Genomic DNA, 24212 nt, shown 5'->3' on the forward strand with positions numbered 1-24212 from the left:
CCCATAAAATAAATTGAATAATTCAAATATTTTTTTTAAAATGAAATACTAATCTAATATTTTATTTTGCTGGAAATAATGGACAAATATTAATTCAATATAATTATGCATGATTATTAATTTTATATTTATATATATTATATATTATAGATAATTATTAATTATATGTAAAATTATTGGACTGACTAAATGATTTAACTGTTTAAAATGATATAAAACATCTTTCAGTTTGATGTCCGACTCGGGTTTAATCCATATAATTTGAAATAAAAAATGCTTATATTTTTACAGCTGTTGATATTGAACTTTATCATGTGTATGTTACATTTTTATACTAGATAAACATGCATAATATTAATTTCCACCTGTCATATATGTATGAAAAGTATATAGTTAAAGCCATGCATTTTGGATTATGATGGTTGAAACTTGAAAGCTCTTATTTGCTCCACTGAAATATAATGCTAAATTAAAATCTTCATCAGAAAGTGATGGCTTATATAAGTTTGAAGTGATCCACATTAATGAATGGTATATATATATATAATAGAATGAGAATATGATGTGTGTAACACATATCTCTTTTTCTTATACAACTGTCCTCAACTTTAGGTTGAAATCAAGCCCTCTTGGCACTTTTTTAGATGGATAAAATTAAAGATGACATTGAGTTTGATTTGGAAACCAACTTTTTAAATACCGGCCTCGGTCGTTGTTTCGAAAACTCTTAAAATCTTGATGTTTTAGTCTTTTGGACAATTATGAGCAAATCTTAACTTGAATAAACCCAACAATCTCCCCCTCAAATGTGGGTACCACACACATGTCCCAGCCGAACCATCGGTTCTGTTGGACCAGACTATGATCGGGGAGCCTCCGACTACCAGGGAGTTCCATTGTTACATGGGTATGGGAAGAGTGAACAGTCACAAGTGAGACACCACGTCTTGAACCAAAACCTTAAGACGTTAGTTCCATGGGCATTTCCTTCTTATAAATTCTTTCACTCATCTCCGCATATCCAATGTAAGACTTCACAATTGAATAAACTCAACAAAGCGATTGTAAACAAATTGTTGATGTGATTTCAGAAACTCCTAAAACTTTAACATTTTGGATAATAATAGACAAATAAAGTTAATACAATTATAATTGTAGTCAGGATATGATTTCGACCGGTCCCAAAACTTTTACAATAAAGCCTACAACGATTAGTGAACCAAATTCAAAAAATATGGTGACATAAATCACTGGATTTTCAGTACATGTATGATTCACCATATTAAGGTTCATAGTCCAAACAGTTATGTATTTAATTCTATATTTTGGCATTCTTAAATTTCCAAAAAGTAAATAAATTTAGTTTAAAATCTATGCAATGACAGTTTAATTTTTTTATACTGTCAGCCTATTATCCACAATTGATTTGTATTATTTTAGTTTAAGAGTCAATAATAGTTAACAAATTAATGGTGAATAATTTATTGATGGTGTAAAAAATCTTTACACTGTCACTGTATACATATTAAATTCACAAATTTAACCTAGAAAGTAGAAACAGATTTCTGTGACATTTTGCAAATTTTCATGATGTGTAGACTATGTTACTAAAGTAGAAGTTAGTTACTTTAGAGTACAATAGAAGCAAAAGTAGATTAAAGCCAAATCTCTAGATCAGAGTATATTAATGATTATATGACAACCACCAGGTTTTATAAATTTTCTCACATTAATTTAAGAAACTATTAAATGAGATTATAGTTTTATACAATTTGACTAAAATAAATTTATTTAATTCATATTTTTTGATATTACCTAAGGTGTCTTAGCACCCTTTGCTAAAGATGTAATGACTAATCTATTTTGGAACATGTGACTGTCTCTATCAACAAATGTCATTTTAAAGAATCAAACATTTGATATCTCGATCATCATGAGAATCTAGCGGATCTTACACCACTGAACAAATGTCTTGTTGGTAATTGATATTAAAAACTAAAATAAAAAATAATGGATGAAAATAGAGGTAATTTATGATGTTTTTTTTTTGTAAAATAAAATATAAATATACATAGGATTATTAAAATTTCAAAAGACTTGGAAAAATGTGAAAATGTTAAAACATAGATATATGGAAATAGCAGTAAAAAATAAAGATGAAACACAATAATGTTGATGAAATTAAGATCCCAATATTTTTGCAAAATAAGTGCTTAGAAACCAATGCTGAATTTTCTATGTTATGCAAAGCCTATGTTGTTTTTAGGTAGGAGTTTGGAGATTATTTTGATGCATAAGCATTTCAGAAAATTTATAGCAGATACTAGAATGATTGAATTGAAGAAAAGAGGAACTACTGAGGTATAAAGAGGATCTCATGAACATTTGATTCTTGTTTTCCCCACTAAACATGCACATTTGAGATATTAAATGGTTTACTTATTCACAACATAACATAAACTTTGACATGAGTTTCTAAATTTCTTAAAGGTCTATTTGCAAATTGATTTTTAGAAGATAACGGAAGAAAATAATTGAATTGAATTGAGAATCATAAAATATGAGAAACTTTGAAGCCTGCCATTTTACTTTTTTTTTGTCCAAAACTAACTCGCAAATAGACATTATGAGAACATTTCTTTAGACAAAAACAAAAGTCAAGAGGCTGGAATTATTTCATGTTAGTGTAATTACTTGCTACTCATAAATCAAAATAGTTTTTTTTTTCTCTTAAAAAGGGAAAAAAGCCTTCATGAGGTTTCATGCAAATTGTAAAATGCAGCTCTAAAAGAAAACATGGAGGAGTACATGGTATAACATATTTGTAAAATGAACCATTCACATTGTACATATAAGCAAAATTGCACATACAAGATGAGTTGCTCAAACACAATTCTTTAGCTGATCTCCTGCACCTTGAAAGAAACAACAAGAAAGAGCAAAATCAGCAATGAAGATTCCAACAAGAGAAATAACCACTGCTGATGTTGTTGATTCCCCAACACCTTTAGCACCTCCCATAGTTGTAACACCCCAAGCACAGCTCACTATAGATATGATAGCACCGAAAACCTGTGACTTGATCATTGCACTGATTATGTCCCATGGTCTGAGAGCTCGTCGCGCCGAATCCAGGATGATATTAATGCTCACCCCATAAACACTATCAGCTATGAGGGCACTTGATGCCATACCTAATGTGAAACATAGTAGAGTCAAAAGCGGTAGGGCGATAGAAGTGGCGATCACTCTCGGCGTCACGAGATAATCAACGGGGTCTGAACCAAGAACTCTCAATGTGTCGGTTTGCTCAGAAACCTGCATAGTTCCTAACTCTGCTGCAAAGGCACTTCCAATGCGGCCACAAACCACAATTGCTGTAACCACGGGACTTAGCTCCCTCGAAAAAGCCAGAGCTAAAACCCCACCCACGGATCTATTCAATCCTAACCTAGTGAACTCTCTCACAAATTGTATTGTGAAGGCCATGCCAACAAAGGCCGAAGTTAAAAGACATACCCCAACTGATTTCGGACCAACTCTCTCCAATTGTTGAAGAGTATTCCTCCAATGAATCCTCCCCTTTAAAGTATTCATAATTACCTGTCCTGCCAGGATTAAAACTGATAATCCCCTCCACAAGTACCTCGGAGGTGACCAGTTGCTGAGAAATTTCGGTGGTAGGTCAATAGGAGCATGGTGTGTGTTCATTTCATCATCTATTATTGAAGCAGCAGGATGACCATCATTAGTGTTGGGAACCACTAACAATCTGTTTTGTTTTAAGTGGATGGGAAATTTACAAATATGAGGCCTCCTATTGAATTCACATTTCCGATCAAGCTGAGAGGGACACAGTGCATGGGATTTCACTGAACTAGTCTTCACATTTGTACTGGATTTTCTACAACATTGGTATGTTCCATTCTACAGTCAATTAACCTAAACTGCAGAAAAAGATATTGCTGCAAGCTACAAAAAACCAGGGAGCAATAGAAAGTACAAACCTGTGAGAGAAACAAAATAGAGGATGACTATAAGGTGCTGTTTGCATGGTCAGATGCTTGACTATTAGACTCTGTTTGAATTTGCAGGTAGTCCAATTTCATACATTAGTGAAATGACCAATGGCCCACTGATAGTCTCAAAGCTCTGAAATCTGTAAGTCACAATTTCAAGATCTTGGTGAACAAATAAGATGAGATTGAATCGGCATATCATTATAACTTGAAAAATAAAAGGGCCATGTTAGCGAGTGTCCTAAGGGCACTAGTTAAGGGATCCAAATAAAGAAAAGAGAATAATGTATCTCCTTATATCAGGAGATAACTTATCTCCTCTAGCTAGTAAAGATGTGACATGTGTGCTATTTTGTTTATTTTTAAAAATATTTTTATAGAAAATGATGAAACAGGACACATGTCATGATTTCACTGGCAGGAGGAGATAACTTATCTCCTTATACCAGGAGATACTCCATTCCCTAAAGAAAATGTGCATTAAAAAGTACAATGCTTGATTTTTCAATGTTTTGAATGCATCACTTTCCAGTGCACATTTTCTATTTTAAAAACTCCTCAAGTGCCCTTATGGCACTATTTAACATTTCCCATAATAAAAAAGCAATAGTAAGATTAACCCGGAGTTGGCACTACCCATTTTTTCACAAATTCCAATTTTTTTATAAAATCAAATAAAACACAATATGAATATACGAATAATAGTATAATACAACTTGTTCACACAGAAAAGTAAAATAAACCACGATTTCACATATCTTCAAATCCTAATCCAAACATGAAATCATTTGACTTAAACTAACCCAGATTCTGGAATCAAGTAAAAAAATTACGAAGAGGCCCAGGATTGCAAAAAACCCCAAATTTGGGGAATTGAAAAGTTGATAAAGTCTTATTTTAAAAAAATAGAAGCATAAAAGAGAAATCACAATTTGATTAAAGTGAGAAAGTATCAGATGCCATAGTTATCAGATTGTTCCTTTTTGGACAGCGAGTATGTTATAATTAAAAAACACATCAACAAAAACCTAAAGATGCATTATTATCCTATACCTGGAAAAAAACACAATTGAAGTAAAATAGAAAAGTGAAAACCATGATTGAAATGAGATAATAATGGTCAAAGGTGTTTACCAATGTAGTAATTGTTTTCTATAGCTATTTTATTGAATAAAAGGTACTGAAATTTTTACCCATTAAAATTATGTGACAATCACATTATTTTCTGATGTAAACCCAACACAGTTTAAACTTCATTGACAAATTATGCAAACAAATTCGTGAGAAGGTAACATACGATCTCTTCAAAAAATTGCTACAGAGATCCTTTCACAATTCATATATTACGCGAGGACTTTTTTTGTGCCCACCCACAAATCCCATTCCCACGCCCAAATTCATCCCACCAAAATCCAATTCACTTTTTCCTCTTTACCTCATTTCCCACATTTTTGTAAAACATTTCTTCCTGTCTCATTCTTCATAATTCAATCATAAATAAACAAATAATCAAAAAAGAAAACAATTGAAGTAAAATCACAGTCAAATATTGGAAAAAATCAAAATTCAACAACTACATGTTTCAGATTTTGCCGATAACTTTGTTAGCTTCAATTCTAGTTGCTTAAGGGTTTTGGTTTCTGGATTTAGTTTGTGAGCACCGAAAAGGAAAAGGAAAAAAAGGAGGGGGGAGCGATGGAGTTTGAACAATTTGGTAATTTAATTTAAGGATTAGAAATTAGAAATGAACTAATGCTAATGTAATGGTGGGCCATCACTTCCAATTGTCTTAACTTTTAAAACAAGTTCAAATAGTAAACCGGGTCGGGTATGCACCAAAGTAAACTCAGGTTCAACTAGAAAACCAGTTCATTGGCGAGTTAGTTTCTTTACCAACACAGCTTGTTCATTACAAGTGAGATGAGATCGTTCCGGCTCGCAATACAATTGTTCTATGCCATAAGAAGCAACCAAAACAGCAAAATAGTGGCAGGTAAAGCAGTAAATTCACATGATTCAACAGAGAATCTTAGACAACAGAACAATCTTCCTAAATTTGCACTTGAAGAGGAACAATATAACATCAAAATCATATTTTTGGGTATATAGGCTACATCACTTATCAAATGCCTTCTGAATTATATGTTCCCGAAAATAGATTTACCAATTGATTATAGTAATTCAGTTAAATCATAATCCACACACCTAAAATCCATTATGAAAAAACTTGCAACGCATATAAATCAATTACAAAGTGCAGAAGAAATGTTTACAATGAAAAAAATTCAAAGAGAAGAGAAATTAAGAAGCTGAATCATACCTAAGAAACAACAGAGTTATATTGATGCTAGGATTAGGGTTATGAAAAAGAGGAAGTTGAATCAAAGGAAATTGAGGTTCCTAGGGTTTCGCCATAGCTATGAACGAAGAAAGTGAGAGTATGATTGAAAATGAAGTTTTAATTTGAATTTGTTACCAATTACTTTTTGGAATATAATATTGATACACCGACAATGTAAAGAATTATATACCATTATTATATCATTTACCCTTCAATTTAAATTATTATTTTTAAATGAATCGCAAATAATATAGTGACAGTGTAAAAAACTCTTACACTGTTAATATATACATCTTTTTCTATTCTTTTTTTTTTTAAAGAGTGTATTAATTGATTAATAAATTATAGAGTAAAATCAACCTTTTATATATTAACTCTTTGTTGAATAGAGTAATTTTTTGAATTAATTTTAGTTATATTCTAATAAATTATTAATAAGGTTGTATTAAAATATCTATTTAAAAATTAAAAATTATGCTTTTGTAAGTATAAAAAATAGAAATTAAAGCAATGAAATCAGAAATATGTTGTGAATATAATGGTTCTAAAGCATTGGTACAATATATTAAAATTCATTAAGTAAGTTAAACCTTTATTTATTGTAGTAATTGATTAATTTTCCTTCTTTGTTATATATTAATATTTTTAGTTAATGCATACTCTAGATTCTAGAAAAAGCCATATATAATTGACCACGGCTAAAAACAGATCGATGTATGTTTAATCCAAAACGTGCTAGTGATTGATCGTTTTGAAAGGTCATAGTGATTAGGATGGAGATAAGCTCATTTGTGGAATATATAAAATCTTCCCGATGTTTTTCCATGTCATTATCCTTGCTTCAATAACATGGTTTATCAACCTATTGAAAATCATTCTTGTCCCATTGCATAATCCTTCTGATTGATCTCAGTTTCTTAATAGCATTGTTGAAGTACCAATTTTCAATTTGATCTTGTGGTAGGTAGACCTGATGTCTTAAGGGAGTTTAGAAACTCGGGAGTAAGTCCTTCAAATGCTTGATTATCATTAACCTCGTCTCTGTCTATAGATTCTGAGCTTAAATACTTCCTTTCATCACCGAAATTTAAAGAAGAAGGTATTAATGTTGCGCTACTAATATGAATATGTATGCAATATAGGATGATATATTAGACTTTGTAGGTTAATAAGGTATTTTTAAACATCTAAGCATTCTTTATTCTTTTCAATCTAGTCTTTTTGGGCTATGTAAGATTTGGTTCGATTTTATGATCCTATGATCTTCCCCGACGATCTCACCGATGGTGGTGACATCGCATTCAAAGTGAACACGTAACTCGGTAGTTGTTGAAAACTCGTAAGATCTACCAATCTTACGAGTTAAATCGAGAGTTTAACTACTATGCACGAGACTAGTTCAGTTTTACATTTATGCTCCTCAGAGAATGATGAAACACCAAAAACTTTAATTTTATTAATTGAAAATCATCCATTCTGAGAATAACCAGAATGCCATTGCAATAGATCAATAAGTTACACACAATTTAGCAATATTCTGAGTAAGAAATCATCAGAAGAAGAAAAAAACAAGAAAAAAGTTAAATCCACTGTTGTTTTGTTGCTTCCATTCTCTCCAACAAACCAGCAATCTCATCTTGCATTCTCATTTTCATTTTATAGTAATCATAATGATTAATTTCCAACACTTTCAGCTCCTCCGATTTCTTCATCCGCGTTTCCTCGGTCTCATGCAAACACACCTTGCCAAGCTTCTCAGCATACTCTTCTTCCATCTGTGCAGTCTTTGTCCTTATCATCCTCTGGAATCCTTCTGCCTCTCGCTTCGCTTCATCCGCCTTAGTTTGGAACATTCTCGCCTCTGCCTCCTTTATCCGCACGACGCTCTCCAAGCTTTCGACCCCGCCTTTCCTTAATAAAGCCCCCAAATGGAAATCAGCCTCAGTTTTGAGTTCACTTAAGAGGGAAGCTTTGAGGTCTTTTTGAGGATGATCATTTGACATGGCATGAGCATCTGACTGTGACCGAGAATAGCTGATGTCATACGGATATTTTGGAAAAGATGGGTTTTCCTTTGAATGCTTAGCTTGAGTTGTTGCCAAATCCTTTGAAGATATGCAAGGAGCAGGAAAGTCGGACATGCTATCGGCATCTGTTTATCAGAAAAATCATCTCTAAAAAGTTAGATATCAGATATCATTATCTGTGCCTTTATTAAATCAAACAAGCTTTCATCACAAAAAGCTAAGAACTATGTTAAAGCAGAAAAAACCTTTTACGCGGTAGGGAATATGATCGAAAAACGCGAAGGGTCACAAGTAACTCGGGCTTATATCCAGCACATATACCTTAGAAGCAACTCAGGTTTATATACATCATTCCGGTTTACTCCTCTCCCATGTCAAAAAAATGGATGGAAGCAATAATAATAAGTGCAGTTTTCGGGGAGTAATAACATTCCGATGTTTTATATCGTAAATGAAGCGCTTAAATTCCAAATACCAATGCTAATATGTAAATATTTCAATCAGGGACACATACCATATAAGGTATGAATGATCAATGTAACATATATTTCATTGTTTATGTAAATCAAGCATCGGAAAACCATGACCAATTGTTATCCGAACACTTCAGTGTCGAAAGATCATGACCAAGCTATGATAAATAACTCATTGAACTTAATATCAAATGTAATATTGAGCAGGACAGACTTATGGACTTTTAAGATACTCACTGGCACAAGTCCTAGATTTGTAAGGCATCAAATGCCCGCAATAGCGCTCACGAAAAGCACACCTCGTAAATAACAGGCCTGGGAAGGGGAGTAAATATTCGAACTGAATGCTGGAAGTGAACCTGAGTGTGCAAACTGACAGAATGATTTATGCCTAATAAAACATCTAGCAGAGTTTGGCGCAATGGTAAGGTTGTTGCTTAGTGACCATACGGTCACGAGTTCAAATCCTAGAAACAGATTTACCGCTTAAGGGGGTAAGGATGCAGGAGCCTCGTGCGCGGGTCGCTCTTTTTTTTAAACATCTAGCAGAGTCTCAAATCGCTTCATAAATAATGTTAGTGTTTGTTGGGATTAGCTTATTTTATGATAGAATATTCTCGTAAATACCTTATTTGTAATTAGCTTGTCTATCTCCTCTATTAATCTTGTATCTCCCGTATTAAACCATATCCCGTATATTAGGCAACCTATTCATAACATAGTCAATAGTTTCCTTATTTGTTATATGACACTCATATGTATTTACGGTTGCATTCTGGAATGAAATAGACAAGGAAACATTTCCCTTCAGGATTAGCTTATTTTATTTTCGTGAGCTTAAAATCAAAATGTTCAAGAGAGAGAGATCTTAGCTGAAAAATTATGTGTGTATGTAAAATACTGAGAACGAAACATGACTACAATCAAATTTAAAAACAAACATCGAAGTTTAAGCTGACAATTCTCATTCATTCAGGAATACAATATGTGTTTATCAAGTATCAACCGAAATGCTTTCCGTGTACCACAGCAAACTCCTAGTCCTCACTATTCACAACACTAAAACACGGCATAATAAAAATAGGCTACTAGTCTGCATGCTACTAATTCAACAATATTTCGGTTAAGGAGCAGAAAGGTTCGCATATCAAGGAATGTTTACACAAACATCATATTCATTAAATAAAACGGATTTGTTTTTTACTCATTGATGAGATTAGGCACATCATAATATATTCGTAGTGCACTATTACCATTAAACGTTGTATGGCGTAAATAAAGGTTTTAAAGATAAAACATGAATTCAAGTATGAAAACAAAATATCACAGTTGAGACACTTACAGCTGAAAAATTGTATGATGTAGTTGCAGGCATCTGAAGGAGCAACCGTTTTAGTTTGAAGCTTTAACAGCATATCATCTGTTCTAACATGCAATTCCTTCCCTTTGCGATCTTCACTTCCCCGAAAAATCCTCCGTACACAGTCAAGCTCTTTCATCAAAGTTTCTATACCCCAATCCTTCGCACAACAGACAAACACATCTTTAACAAACCCGAACATTTCCGAAACTTGTCCACATCCAATACAATGAAACTGCACCTCTGAGGACCCTGAAGGTCCCTTCAAGCTAGGCCCGGGCTTGATGAGATTCCTCTGAATGCCACAAGTAGCATGGCACCAATGTGAACAAACATCGCAACCAATCCAACTACAAGTATTGTTTGCACAATCAAAGTTCATACATACCGGACACATACAAGAACTACAAAACCCCTTATTCCCGGAGCAAATCTTGCATTCACAATCATCGACCGGAAGCAAACTCTTGCAGTTCACATTTCTACATCTCATATACAAGAAAATCTCTACCATCTCGGATAAGTTAACTTTACCAGATAAGAAACTCGCGTGCCCCATCTTAACCGCAACAAGAACCTCTAACTGCACTTTATGGCACTTCGAAAGACTCTCTTTCGTAAGATCGGATCTTCTCTCAAGCCTGTTTTGAAGGCTTACAAATTCCTCTTTCTTCTCACCCTTCTCAATGAGATTCTTCAAATATTCCTTAGTCGATGCTATAACCTCATCAGTAAGCTCCTGAATTGTCACTGCCATAGCAGGTATAGACTCAGAAACAATCTCTCCGATTATTCTCTCGGGCCTAGAAAATTTCATTATCTTCCCACAATCTAAACCATCCAAGACTCTAAAATTCTCAGAATTTCTTCCCCTTGAGTCCTCAGAATGAGTTTCAAACCTTGTTCTAGCATGCAATTCTGAAGGAAAAAATGAATGATTTCCTGAACTAGTAGTTTTATTTTGACTATTATTACCTTGTTGCATAAAGGAACTAAAACCACTAGCACCATAGTTGGAGAAAGCAACACCACCACTATCTCCTATTGGCTTAAACCTGCTATGAACAGAACCATTAGTACCCTCATCACAATTCCAAATAGGGTCATCTTTGCTCACTGAATAATCAAAATTCTCAGTTGAATTGTGTGTGATTGAGCAACTTGGGTTATGTGAAAACTGGTGAGAAAAAGAGTAAGACAAAGAATGTGAAGTATAATCATTTGAGAATGAAGTATGAGTTGTAGTTAAAGGCATAGTAGACTTATTTTGCAAAGCATTTGAAGCAGTAAGAGAAAGTGATACATTAGGCAAAGCAAGAGAAAGATTAAGTGTTTCTAGCTTTTGCTTTTTCTCACTATAACTTTCATTTTCAACTTCTTCTTCTTCAATTGTTCTCTTTGAAGAATTCTCTTTTGATTCACTCAACCTCAAAAAATCTCTTTCTACCCATTTTCTATCCTGATTTGAATTCTCAGAAAAAGCAACAACTTCTTTACCTTTCTGACTCACTTTTTCCATTGAATAATTCAACAAACTCTTCTCTTTCTCAACAAGATTCAATTTTGAATGAAGAATCTTATCAACAACCTCTGAATCTCTTAGAAATTCAACATCTTTTTCATCTGGGTATTCCTTATTGGGTTCAAAATTGTGTCTTGATGACTTGGTCCTTGAGTTCTCACCATCATGGTCAACACCATTTGGAGGAAGATATTTGCTTCTTATCATGGCCAAAGAGAGAGAAAGTAAGAGAGAGAAAGTAAGAGAGAGAAACAAAGACCAAAAACAAAAGACTTTAACAAAGGACTAATAGGGGTAGTTCTGAAAATAAAGGGAGAATCTAAGGCTTTTTATGTTCTCAACTTTTGGAGTGGATTTCATCATTGGAGTGAAAAAATTTAAGATCGTTGATTTATTAACTAATTCAAACTATTTGATTTTTTTTATAATTTTTTAAAACGTGGAATAAATTTTTTAAAATTATTTGTGGAATAAGTGAATATCATCCGTTGAGAGAATGGAAGAAAAAGGAGAAAAATTGAATAAAATATATAGACTAATACATGATAACTTTTTTACACACAGACTTCTAAAAATATTGATTAGGTATAAATTTTGATACCACAATACATGAATATTATTGTAAAGAAAAAGTGGCTAAGCTTTTCTACTTTTCAAACATCAAAGTCAAACAGTCAACACGGTATTGCTTTAAACTTTAAGGATGTGTTAGTATAGGGTGAATATCTGGTGTCTCACACTTTATGCAACTTCATGTCTCATAGACATGTGATTGATCAGAAAAAATATATTTAAGTTAAAATTTAATTATTAAATATTTTTCTGAACAATTATAAACTAATAATATAGAGTGATACAAAGTATGGACAATAAATGTACTTTGGTTATTAAAGTTCCTACATGGTTCATGGTTTGTCCTTAAATTTTATGACATGTATGAATTATATTTGCATTGTTACGCGTTCTAAAATTGGATTGTCTGGAAGAATTATTACGTGATTCAAAAGGTTGTTAAAACAAAACAAAAAAATCACAAGTTTATCAAAATTCAACATCTAAAGACTCATCCAATTAATGAATTTGTGATTTTATTATTTCTTCTCTTTAATTGAAAAGAGAAAAAAAATGGAGAGAATAAAAAAATTCTTTATCTCCACTTATAAGAAAGAAAGTATAGGGAAAAATAATTTTAAGAAAAATGCTAATAATATCATCCAAAAATTGATATATAATTTTACATCTTCTTTTCTATATAATAATTCATAATAATCATTATTATAATTATTGATTAGTAATTAGAAATTAGTAATTAAAATAATATATATTGTGGTATTTAAATGTATTATTTTTTACTAACTAATAAAAAAAAATTCTTCATATATTTGTATCAAGAATATTTTTGACATTCAAAATATAATATCATTTCTCTCGTCTCCTTTTCTATTCTACCAAACAAATTAAGGAAATAAGAAAAAATATATATATCTCTTCTTTTTCTTTCATTCTTTTCTTATATCTAATATTAACAAAATTTACTTTATTTCTCACCTTTTTCTTTCTTTATATTCTTTGTCTCATCATTTTCTCTTTACCTTTCTTCTCTTGAAAGGAGCATTAAACACAAAACAATAATTGATGGATGAGGATGATAGAGGACCCCATATATACAATTTTGTGGCACCATTTTTTTGATGGCCACATCAACTTTTATAATTATGAACACTTTAGAACATGCCATTAGATTTTTATATAATTTGTTTGAGTAAAATTTACGAATATAAACATGTGATGTGTGATTAAATATAATTATGGTAAGATTTATGAGAGTTTTTAAAAAGAAAGATCTAAATTTAAAACTAAATCTCATAGTCATATTGTACAAACTAGTTTTAAACTAATTATGAATGTTTGACAACCAAATGAAATTATAAACTCAATTTTTTTATTAAAAAAAGTTAGTCAAAAGTAGAAGCTCCAAAATCATGGATTCTTTTATTTATTTTTAGCTTATAAATATTAATAAGCAAAATTTCATCTTATAATAAATTTTACTATTTTTTTGTTAGGTTCAGGGATTTAAAGGATGAACATAATTTTTCAATAATAAAGTATTAGAATTTAATATTTATCCTCAGAAGTTTAAGAGTTTTTATATTGTTATCAAATTATTCATCACACATATAATAATTATTATTAAATCTTAACTAAACTAATACCAACAAACGATGAATGATATCAATGGTGTAACAACTTGATTTAGTTTGGTTAATATTGAATTTATGTGCAGAAACTGAACCGACCGTGAATGATTTAGTTTGATTCAATTCTACGATTTGCTTGTTGCTTTTAAATAATCAGTAACTTGCCAAATTGAATTCCATAAGATACGTAATGTCTATTTCAATCACCATTTTAACTAACATTTAGAATCCAAATTTCAAAATACAATTAATAGGTATAATTGTAAAAATATAAACCAAAATAAGCCATATCTAAAAACTTCACAAAAAAGACTAGTATAATAAAAAACTTTATTGATTTAATTCAATAAATCTTATAACTTTATTGGAATTTTTTTTTAGGAAATCTAATTATTATTTTTATAACTCATCAAAATTTCCAAATTTGACTAGTTAATGAAAGAAGTAAAAGAAAAATCACACTCCACATATATGCCTTCATATCTATTCGGATTTATAGTCACATGTGCTCATTTGGTTGATCCATCATATATCTCTCCATCCTCTCGTGTTCGAGTGAGACTCCTCTCTATTAAGGAGTATTCTTTTTTCTTCTAGTTTCAAGGGTAATAATGTAATATCACTCTAAATTTAAAGGATATAAATGCAAATGCACATTACTTTTTCTTTGGCATTTAAGAGTATTTCCTTATCCGTCAATGGAGAGGAGTCTCACTTACCAATTGCACCTACTTTTTATATTCAAAGTTTATGCAATAATTTCTTCTTATCTTTAGACACCATATCTGTCACTGAAGAGGAAACAATTACTACACAGTGTTGGTCATAAACAATCAAATAAAAGCATATAATATATAGAAGAGAAGATGACAAAAGAATTTGTTAACGTGGTTCAACCAATTGTTCTACATTCCCAGAAGCAATGAACGACTAACAATATATTACTAGAGAATAATGATTACAAGCTCTAACATGTCCACGTGCTCAAGTGCTCATGAGGTATTTCTATTTGAGAGTCACATCTTCTGTCCCAAAATTTGACCACTCCATGTATCTCTTACTTCTCGGTTGGTTAAAAAAGTAAAACATGAATTAAATATAAATTAAGTTTATATTTTCTGACTAATGAGAATAAAAGAGAACATGAAGTGATACACATCTTTGGACACAAGATGTGATCCATACTATTTGGTGTGATGTATGTTATAATAAGATACTTAAGTCTAATATATAACATTGATTAATCTACTTCATTCTAATGTTAGACAAATAATGTGTTACTAACAGAGTAATATATTTCAAATATCTCTAACAATAAAAGTGCACTTGAACAGAATAGTAAGAGTCTACAACCACTAAGATATGATTTGGAGGCAAAATTAGCATTTTTTTAAGCTAAGGTGTAACTTGTTTCACCAAAATGCATTTTAAGTTCGATCTATTAATCTTTTATCAAAATTATGCTTAAGATGTCTATTTTCAATTGACATAGTTTGTTTCATGACAATTTAAGCTAAAGAAACACACATACAATAATAACCTATAACACAAAGTCAAGTTAGACGGCAAAGAAAATGCAATCCTAATTTTGTAAAGTCCAAGAATCATTTTCGTAGACCTAAAATATAATCAATTTGATAGACAAAGACCATTACATAGAGGATTAAATTAAGCTTCCTATCCTTGGACATCTTCAAAACATCGTTGGGTTTTGTTATGTTCACCCTTAGAGTTAATAAACTTAAAAAAGTATATCCATTGGAATGTCATGAGAACCGGACTAGACCAGACGGTTTGTCAGTCCAATCACTGACCCACTTTGAAAACGATTTTGATTTGCATTCTTAACCAAATAAGGGGTTAGACCGCTTTGAACCTGAAAAATTTCGGTCTGACTGAGTTAAACCGTAATAACATGGAAAGTAAACCGAACTGTTCACATAATTTTTTTTAAATCACTACTCTAATATTTTATTTTACTTCGATCCAAAAAAAGATGAAGAGATATTACTTCAATATAATTATACATCATTATTAATTATATAAAGTTTTGCTGATTATATGTTATAGATATTTATTATTATATATAAAATCATTCGGTTTGACCGGATGATTTAACCATTTAAACTGGTTAAACCTAATACAAAATCTCTTTCGGTTTAATGTCCAACTCACATTTCACAACATTGATCTATACTATATATAAAGGTAAACCATGAGGTAACCATCACCATAGACTAATTTCCAATTCCCTATTTTGCTCTTGACATTTTTTAATTTCTACAAAAAATCAATATAGTCCTAGGTAACCTCATTAATACAGTAACCATATATCTTATCTTAAATTGAACAATATAATAGATACAAAAAATTAAAACATAAAGTAAACCCAATGTGAAAAAATCTAAATTTCTAAAATAAAATATATAAAAATTGAATACTTAACACCATAAAATAAAATAAAAATGCGGGTCGATAAGTACGGAGTGTTTATCAACACCATAGTACCTGATATACATGAAACATTTTTTCTCATCTGAAAATTATAGTTTAACATTACCACATTCTAGACCAAGAACATTAATTTAGTTTGAATTCCTAAGCTTACAAGGTAGTAGCTACAACATCGTCAATGATGAAGTGAAATACAAATTAGAGGAAAACAATTAGTAATGGGAAATTGAAATAAGCTAATTTTTCCAATGAAAATACACATTTCATTGCACAATACAAGCACTATTAATAATTTCACATATGAAGATAATTAAATCATTGGTGAAAAATCTTTATAAAAATAATACATACACAAGGCAAAGCCTCGATGAAGCGATGCATGACTCACTTCTTAATCATCCGTACAACGTTTGATAGATATGTCCGAACAAAACATATAGATTTTATTCCGTGTTTGGTGCGTTCCGTAAATAGAACAAAACACGAGACAAAGCGAAAATGTATTTTGGTTGCACTAAAAAGTGGAACCAAAGAAAGTGATATATGTTCAGCGCGCTCGCCAAACGCTACCTTATTGTTTTGTGAGGGGTTCGTGACGATTTTGCCTGTCTATGTATCAATTCTTAAATCTTAAGGCTCGTTTTGCGAATTGGGTTTTAAAGGGGAATATAGGAAAATAGAAGACTTGAGAGTCATGAAATACACTTGTGAGATGACTTATTCATTATTCTCCAAAACCAAACTCGCAAACGGACCCTAAAGCTTCAGAGTAAGATCCGGCGATGAAGAAGTTTGTGGTGGAGGAAGTGTCATTGGAACAAAACTAGTATTTGAAGTTTGAGCATGTCCAAGATTAACACAAGTTCCCTGATCCACTCTTCTGAAACTACCAGGCCAAAATAGATTAACATCATCATCTGCCATGAAAATTGGTGATGCAAAATGGTTTCTCTCAAACTTAGCACCAGCTTTCATATCATGAGCCCTTACTAGTGATGATGGCATTTGCATATATCTTTGGTGCATTGCAGAATGAGCTTCAATACCAAGAGACCTAAAAGGTGAACCTTTAAGAGGTAGAGATGCCAAGTTTGTATACCTCTCATTGAACATTCCCATCCTCATCGCGCGCTTCGCCATCGTCCGTTCTCTTTTGTGTGCATTCTGATGACCCCCTAATGCTTGTGAGCTAAAGAATTTCCTCCTGCAATAGTTACAAGAGAAAACTCTAGGAGTTTCTGATGCTGATGCTGATGCTGATGCTCCTATATTGGTGCTAGTGTCACTTGTACCTTTGAACTTAACATCATTTGAGTTGAAATTGAGTGTTAAGTTGAGGGTCATAGAAGCTTGATTAGCTTCAGCATTGGTGAGATTTGTAAGACATGAAGAACTAGTGGTACTTTCCTTTGTAAGATTAAGATCATAGGGTGTTTCATGCATGGGTATATTAGAAGCTTCTTGGCTGCATTCTTCTGAATTGTTTTCAGGTTCCAAGTTCAAGTTCTGAGTCACCATGTTTATTTGTATGACTATATTCTTAAGAGGTAAATTCTTGTCTAGAAGGAAAATGGATTGAACAAATTCCTCACTTCAATCACCTGCATTATGATGAAATACATTATTAGTTATGTAAATTAAAGTCGGGTAATTTTGTTTATAAAGGGTGATTCAGTGCACGAGGCTCTTACCTAGTAGAGTCTGGGGAGGGTAGACGTAAGCAGACTTATTTTCGCAAGTAAAAAGACTGTTTCCAAGATTTGAACCAACGACCTTCGAGTCATAAAGCAAACAACTTTACTGTTGCGCCGAAGCTCGCCCTCTTTCCTATCTAAGCTACTAACCAACAATATTTCATATCAGCAAACACAATATTTCATAGTCACTATATTGGTGATGCTAATTATGTTAAAAAAACCTCTTCTATAAGATAATGGAAACCATTAAATCCTTAACATATTTACATACTCACCATAATGTGAACAATGTTACTCAAGTGCTTCTCATAGAATGAGTTATTATAAGCTAAAATCTTAAGAAAAAGTTACAATTGGCATAAAGCTTTTTTCTTGTTTATAATGCATTGCCTATGTGAAAGGTAAAGATATGAAATGCAATAACTACAGAAACATTTTGCAGAGAAACATAAATGTTTCTTCTTGCATACCCTACATTACAGAAAGGTTTCAAGAATAAGACCACAAATTGTGACCCTACCCACTTACCTTATTCTAGGCTCTAGCTACCATTCAACCCCACCAGATTGAAAACACACCAACTCAAGGAACTTGTGTTAATTTTCATTTCAATTTGGTACGGATGCGGGTATATAGTACGCGGTACGTTACCTGTCAAATATCGATACATAAGTTAGGGGTATACTCAGTAGGGTTTCTATAGCTCCATGCGTATTCGTTTATAGTATTGCTTCTTGTAGGTTTGAAACAACTACAACTTTTGTTTTACCATAGGAGAAATACCCAATGATAAAAAAATTCTTGATTGATGTAACTTATTCATGCAGTGAGTGTACATTACCAATTCTTCTTCTTTTCTTTTACTTAAACCGTAAAAAACTGGTTTGTTCCATATATGAACCAATTCGTAAAAGAACAATGAATCGATACAAAAGAACCAATTCGCACTTCTCTTCGAGAATTGCGTTTCAATGTGCTTAACCCCCACACAAAAAAATTACTGTTGATTTTCAACAGAAAATCAATGTGACAACACCTTCCACTGAAAACTTATCTATGAGAAAATAATCTAGATTTGTAACAGGCATTCATGAATGCTAGTAAAAATGTACTCAAATAAATTGCATGAGGAAGATCTTCAAAGTCATACTATGGTATTAGCAATAATTTATCTTTGCCAAGAAATTGGAAAATTAAGTTGTCAAACAAAGTTTGTTCCTTATATATGACAGTGACAACTGTAATTTCCCTCCATTCCATTTTGGTTTCCTTCATGATTATTTGCGAGTCGGTTGTTTGAGAATCTGTTTGTAAGTTGAGTTTTAGAGGGGAATGAAAGGAAAAGGAAGACTCCAGAATCATCTCATAAGTGTGTTTCATGGCTCTGAAGCCTTACCTTGTTCTCTAAAACTCAACTTGCAAACATACCCTAAGCGTAATGAAAGTCAAAAGCCATGAAATATACTTGCGAGATAGCTCTAAAGCCTTCTCTTTTCATTCTTTCTATTCCAAAGCGAAACTCACAAACAAACCCTTATTGGACAAATGTGCTATAATTTGCATCTTCTTCACTATTGTTATTCATTCAGTTGTAATTTGTAATACTCTCTAAACTCGTATTCTTTGATTCTTGTTCAATGAGATAATTTAGGATCCAACCCTAATTATTTGTTCTTACAATTCTTTTGCAATTCCTAGATTTGTCTCTTCTACCATTCAAAACAGATGGAGGCACTAATTCAAATTTCGGATTATATCACGTGATGTACATGTAATATTGTGGTTGTAGTGACTGTCGTAACCGCAATTATGGTGTGATGTCGAATTACAATGATGCGGCTGTATAACGTCATAACACAACCACACCATATCAAGCCGCATCAGACCACGTCAAATTCAAAAATATTTTTTTAATCACAATAATTCATACTGCAACGGCCATAATCACATCGCAATACCCACAACCGCAATTTAAAACACATGATGGAATTATAAACATACAGGGATACTAAATTTGGGATTTGTGCTTCACAAATCATGAGTCTTAAGATAAAGTATTATATTATGCTACTTTTTGAGTCTAAAGCAAATGATATTTTAACATTACTGAGACCAAAAGTCACATAGCATGAAATTTTCAGGAGTTACTCCTTCACAATTTTATGAAAAAAATTGCAAAAAATTATGATTACTTAAATCATAGGATAATCTTCATAAATTTGAGACCCTTAACTCTTCCATAGCAGCATAATAGTAAATTGTTTGCAGAATAACTAAAAATTGCTCATAAACATGTAATCTAAAGTAAACATAATTAGAAGATTACAAAACTAAATGAAATAACATATGTTTTTTTATATTATATTTTGAAAAGGGAAATAAGACACATATCAAACAATGAGTGGATTTAAGAAGATAAATGATTTTCAGGTAGGAGATATTTAATTCTCATTATTAATTGATTACAAAGTAGAAAGTTAAGAACAGTGATAATTAAGAGTTACTCTAAATCACTCAACCATATAAAAAAGATACTATAAACATCAAATTAAATGGTACCAGTTGATTTTTACAACATAGATCTAAATTTTAACACTAAACTAGAAGGCATAACCCTTCTATGAAACTGATGATATCACAATCACAAGAACCACATAAAAAAAACCTTAATATGAAGAACAAAGTTTTTTCTTCATAAAACTCCAAAAATCAACAAAAGTAAGAGCAATATTATAGTAAAAAATGTGAAAAAGGAAAAAAAAATAAGAAAAAATTAAGAGGTGTGTAGAAGCAGAAGAAGGCCTTAAAATGCATGGAAGAATTAGAAGAAAGTGCATAATATAACAAAAGAAGAAGAAAAAACTAATCTTTAAGTAATGAAATAGGTGAAAAGAGAAACTTACATTACATAGTAGTACTATTGTACAATAAGACTTCTATATTATTGGCTTCAGTGATATATGCAAAGTACTTATGACTCTGAAAGTGTATCAGCAAAAAAAACTAGATTGCAATATGCTGTTTTTAGCATTCACCACTATAAAGGGGTTTGAACTGAAAACTAAAAGAAGATAAGATTACAGAGAGAGAGAGAGAGATTTGTAATACTATTTTTTTGTCAAATTTGAGGTTTCTATGTATTTGGGACTGTTCAGGTATGTTGGGTTTATTCAAGTGTGAAATCCCATATTGGATATGCGGGGAGGAGTGAAAGACTTTATAAGTATGAAAGACTCATGGAACTAATATCTTAAGGATTTGGTTCAAGACGTGGTGTCTTACTTGTGGAACTCCTCGGTAGCATTCTGGTCCAAAAAGGTAAGGTGGTAAAAGGTATTATTAGTGAATATGGTATGTGTCTTATGTTTTGTCTTTGTGTCTGTTGGAAGATAGATAACAACAAATAGTAGAGACAAGAAAAGCAATGTCTACTTTATATTTGTGTGGTCAAGAACCACAAACTATACAAGAAGATGCATGTATACATCACTAGGTTGGTACTAAGATAAAAAAAAAACATGTTTTTCTGGTTTAGGATTCTTAAAATATTGGAAATTTATGTATTTTGTTTTGAGAGGTGACATGTTTAGTTGCCTTTTGTTTTTAATAAAAACTTGTTTTTCTTTAATTCTGAGTATTCATGGTTCTAGTGGTATGTTTGAAATAGGTTTTTGATTTTGCACTTGATTTTAAGGAGAATAATGTTATATCATTATATTTAAGGGGTTATATTACTTTCTTTTTTCTTTTGCTTTTGATGTATTTTTCGATCTCATGATGAATGTGTTTTCATTGTTATGAAAGACTTGAAAATGTATAAATAAACTACTAAATATTCATTTCAGTCCATTATGTTTTTCGACCTTACTAGTTCGGTCCATCAAAAATTGAAAAATACAAAATAATCCAAAAAATATCAAATATATGTCAAATTAGTCATTTTTAGAATGTTTTACAATATTTGATAGAGACTAGGTTGACGCTAAAAATGCTATTTGACTTACATTTAAAACTTTTATGGACTATTTTTTTATTTTTTAAAAGACCTAAGATGGAAAAAATTGAAATGAATATTTACTTAAAATATTATGGTAAAAATTGCTTGCTACTAACTGAAACCAATTCACGTGCAACCCTATCTTTATTCTAGAGGAAAAAACTAGTCACATGCATACACTATAGAATAAAATATAGCTTTAGTTATTATGTAGAATAATGTTTTTCACATATTAACACGTGTTATTTTACATCTATATTATTTTAATTTATGTAATTTAATCTCAATACATATTACTTATTGTTTATCTATACTTTAATTAATTTCACGTAACTCAATTGACATGATGTGATGTATATCTTAAATTTTTGTCTGAAACATGATTTATTGAATAATTAATGTTTGATACATATATATTAACTAACTCATTGACCGAAGATGCACATAAGATGAGAATTAATAAATGTATAATATGACAAAATATACAAACAATAATTGTCTCTTATATATTATTCCATGTTTTTGTTTCTCACGTTTATTTTTGTGGAGGTTCTCAATCCATAACTTAATTAATTGAGTTAACTTTAGAGAAATATATCTCACATTTGTTAATATAGTAAATGTAGAAAATAAAGATAACCAAATAATTAAAAGATAAAATTATGTATTTTTGAACTGATATACACGTAAATATAAGTAAATAATATTAATGAATTTATCTAAAACATTATAGATATGGAGAAATTATTACATATTATATATTCTTTTAGCACCACCTAGTGACATTGATGTGTGCTTCTCCACAAGATATATATCCTCTTCGTTCCACTACAAAAGAAGTGGTCCATTATAGTCAATAATTAACCTTTATCTCTTTCGGTGATATATATAATAATTTTTGAGTAGAATTATTATTGAGTTATATATTTATACATTCTTGTTATAAAGATTTATAGATACATAACACATCATCCATTATTCATTTATATTATTTTTTGAAGAATGAATAATAAATAAAAATAATATAGTGATAATATATAAAATTCATTTACTATCATTATATACATTTTTTTCTTTATTATTATAGTAATGTACTATTAAAGTGTATATAATGTAGAGGATATTTTTCTTTACTATTTATTGACCCATCTACCATTGTCATACTCATAGGACTCCCATAACTTCCCACCAGTGCATTAATGCAGATTCTTCTCTTTCTTTTTCTTTAACCTTTTTTTGCTTTAGCATTTTGATCTGTGCATTATTAAATTAGCATCATTTTTTATTTTATTTAAATAAATAAGCTCAAAAGTTTTAATATTTTTGGAAATAAAAAACTAAAGTAAACTGAATTTATAGTTTGGTAAACCAAATTAGAAATCAAATAAAAAATGACATTTAATCCCACCACTTAAACAAAAAAGGAAATAGATCTACTTACTTGAGAAGTAAGTTAAAAAATGTATTTCACATTTTAATTATTCATTTTATGAATATCTATTAATTTAATCTACTTACTAAATTAAACTATTAGATTTTTATAGAATAGATGACTAAGATATGAATAATTTTTTAACTATCTATTAAAGTAAGTGGATCACCTCCTAACAAAAAATATGAGTTAAGTATGTGTCATCTTACTCTTCTTTTTGTTTTTATAACATATTTGAGTAATATTATATTCTTATATTAAATCCTTTTACTCGTAACATAGTGAAATACATTACAAAGTAATATTTTTATTTATTAATGAATAATTTATAAGTGATATAAATTATTTTCTTATAAATATGAGAAATTATAGGAGAATTTAATAAAAAATATAATATTATTCATTTAACTACAAAATTTAACAATTACACATTTTATTATTATTTTGAATTCATTATGGGAAGTCGTGTAGACCCAATTTTAATATAAGTTAAATCTTGAAGAACACCATAGACATAAATAAAGTTAAGTGCACCATCCCAATAAAAATTCCTAAAGGAGCCAACAGTTTTTCCAAATAATTAAGAATAGCTCTCAGAACTTATGACCAAACTATTTTTGGAAAATGCACTGATAAGACATTCAAAAATCAGATACCTTACACTTTCATCTGTATCCTTTTGTTTGGCT

General features: G+C 30.9%; 3 protein-coding genes across 13 annotated transcripts; all 3 read right to left on the reverse strand.

The window, feature by feature from the left end:
* On the reverse strand, positions 2764 to 6501 carry LOC109351291 (protein TRIGALACTOSYLDIACYLGLYCEROL 1, chloroplastic-like). 5 transcript variants are annotated; one of them, XM_019592738.1, is made up of 4 exons: positions 6340 to 6501; positions 4008 to 4159; positions 2854 to 3904; positions 2764 to 2822 (listed from the first exon to the last, which is right to left on the reverse strand). In XM_019592738.1, exons 2-3 carry the CDS (start codon positions 4052 to 4054, stop codon positions 2884 to 2886), a joined length of 1068 nt encoding a protein of 355 aa, XP_019448283.1. In that variant the 5' UTR covers positions 4055 to 4159; positions 6340 to 6501; the 3' UTR covers positions 2764 to 2822; positions 2854 to 2883. The 5 variants fall into 5 exon arrangements, with proteins under 5 accessions (XP_019448283.1, XP_019448274.1, XP_019448298.1 ...); XM_019592729.1 differs by having other exon boundaries at positions 2778 to 3904; XM_019592753.1 differs by having other exon boundaries at positions 2778 to 3904; positions 4008 to 4181.
* Positions 7789 to 12096, reverse strand: LOC109351321 (protein OBERON 3-like). 2 transcript variants are annotated; one of them, XM_019592782.1, is made up of 3 exons: positions 11120 to 12096; positions 10203 to 11086; positions 7789 to 8512 (listed from the first exon to the last, which is right to left on the reverse strand). In XM_019592782.1, the coding sequence occupies exons 1-3, from the start codon at positions 11947 to 11949 to the stop codon at positions 7941 to 7943; spliced, it is 2286 nt and encodes a 761-aa protein (XP_019448327.1). In that variant the 5' UTR covers positions 11950 to 12096; the 3' UTR covers positions 7789 to 7940. The 2 variants fall into 2 exon arrangements, with proteins under 2 accessions (XP_019448327.1, XP_019448318.1); XM_019592773.1 differs by having other exon boundaries at positions 10203 to 12096.
* On the reverse strand, positions 16573 to 23829 carry LOC109351340 (zinc finger protein 4-like). Of its 6 annotated transcripts, none has more exons than XM_019592839.1 (3): positions 21133 to 21244; positions 20998 to 21097; positions 16573 to 17998 (listed from the first exon to the last, which is right to left on the reverse strand). In XM_019592839.1, the coding sequence occupies exon 3, from the start codon at positions 17913 to 17915 to the stop codon at positions 17154 to 17156; it is 762 nt and encodes a 253-aa protein (XP_019448384.1). In that variant the 5' UTR covers positions 17916 to 17998; positions 20998 to 21097; positions 21133 to 21244; the 3' UTR covers positions 16573 to 17153. The 6 variants fall into 6 exon arrangements, with proteins under 6 accessions (XP_019448384.1, XP_019448367.1, XP_019448359.1 ...); XM_019592822.1 differs by adding an exon at positions 18089 to 18233 and having other exon boundaries at positions 20998 to 21197; XM_019592814.1 differs by adding an exon at positions 18089 to 18236 and having other exon boundaries at positions 20998 to 21197.

This window comes from Lupinus angustifolius, chromosome LG01 (genome assembly GCF_001865875.1).
Source record: "Lupinus angustifolius cultivar Tanjil chromosome LG01, LupAngTanjil_v1.0, whole genome shotgun sequence".
Classification (NCBI taxonomy): domain Eukaryota; kingdom Viridiplantae; phylum Streptophyta; class Magnoliopsida; order Fabales; family Fabaceae; genus Lupinus; species Lupinus angustifolius.

Bases quoted from the DNA above. Each gene is read 5' to 3' on its own strand.
- LOC109351291 (XM_019592738.1), bottom strand. From the start codon at position 4,054: ATGCAAACAGCACCTTATAGTCATCCTCTATTTTGTTTCTCTCACAG. The intron at 3,905-4,007 runs GTTTGTACTTTC...CCAATGTTGTAG, and splicing joins CTATTTTGTTTCTCTCACAG to AAAATCCAGTACAAATGTGA.
- LOC109351321 (XM_019592773.1), bottom strand. From the start codon at position 11,949: ATGATAAGAAGCAAATATCTTCCTCCAAATGGTGTTGACCATGATGGT. The intron at 8,513-10,202 runs GTAAGTGTCTCA...TCTGATAAACAG, and splicing joins CATCATACAATTTTTCAGCT to ATGCCGATAGCATGTCCGAC.
- LOC109351340 (XM_019592846.1), bottom strand. From the start codon at position 17,915: ATGGTGACTCAGAACTTGAACTTGGAACCTGAAAACAATTCAGAAGAA.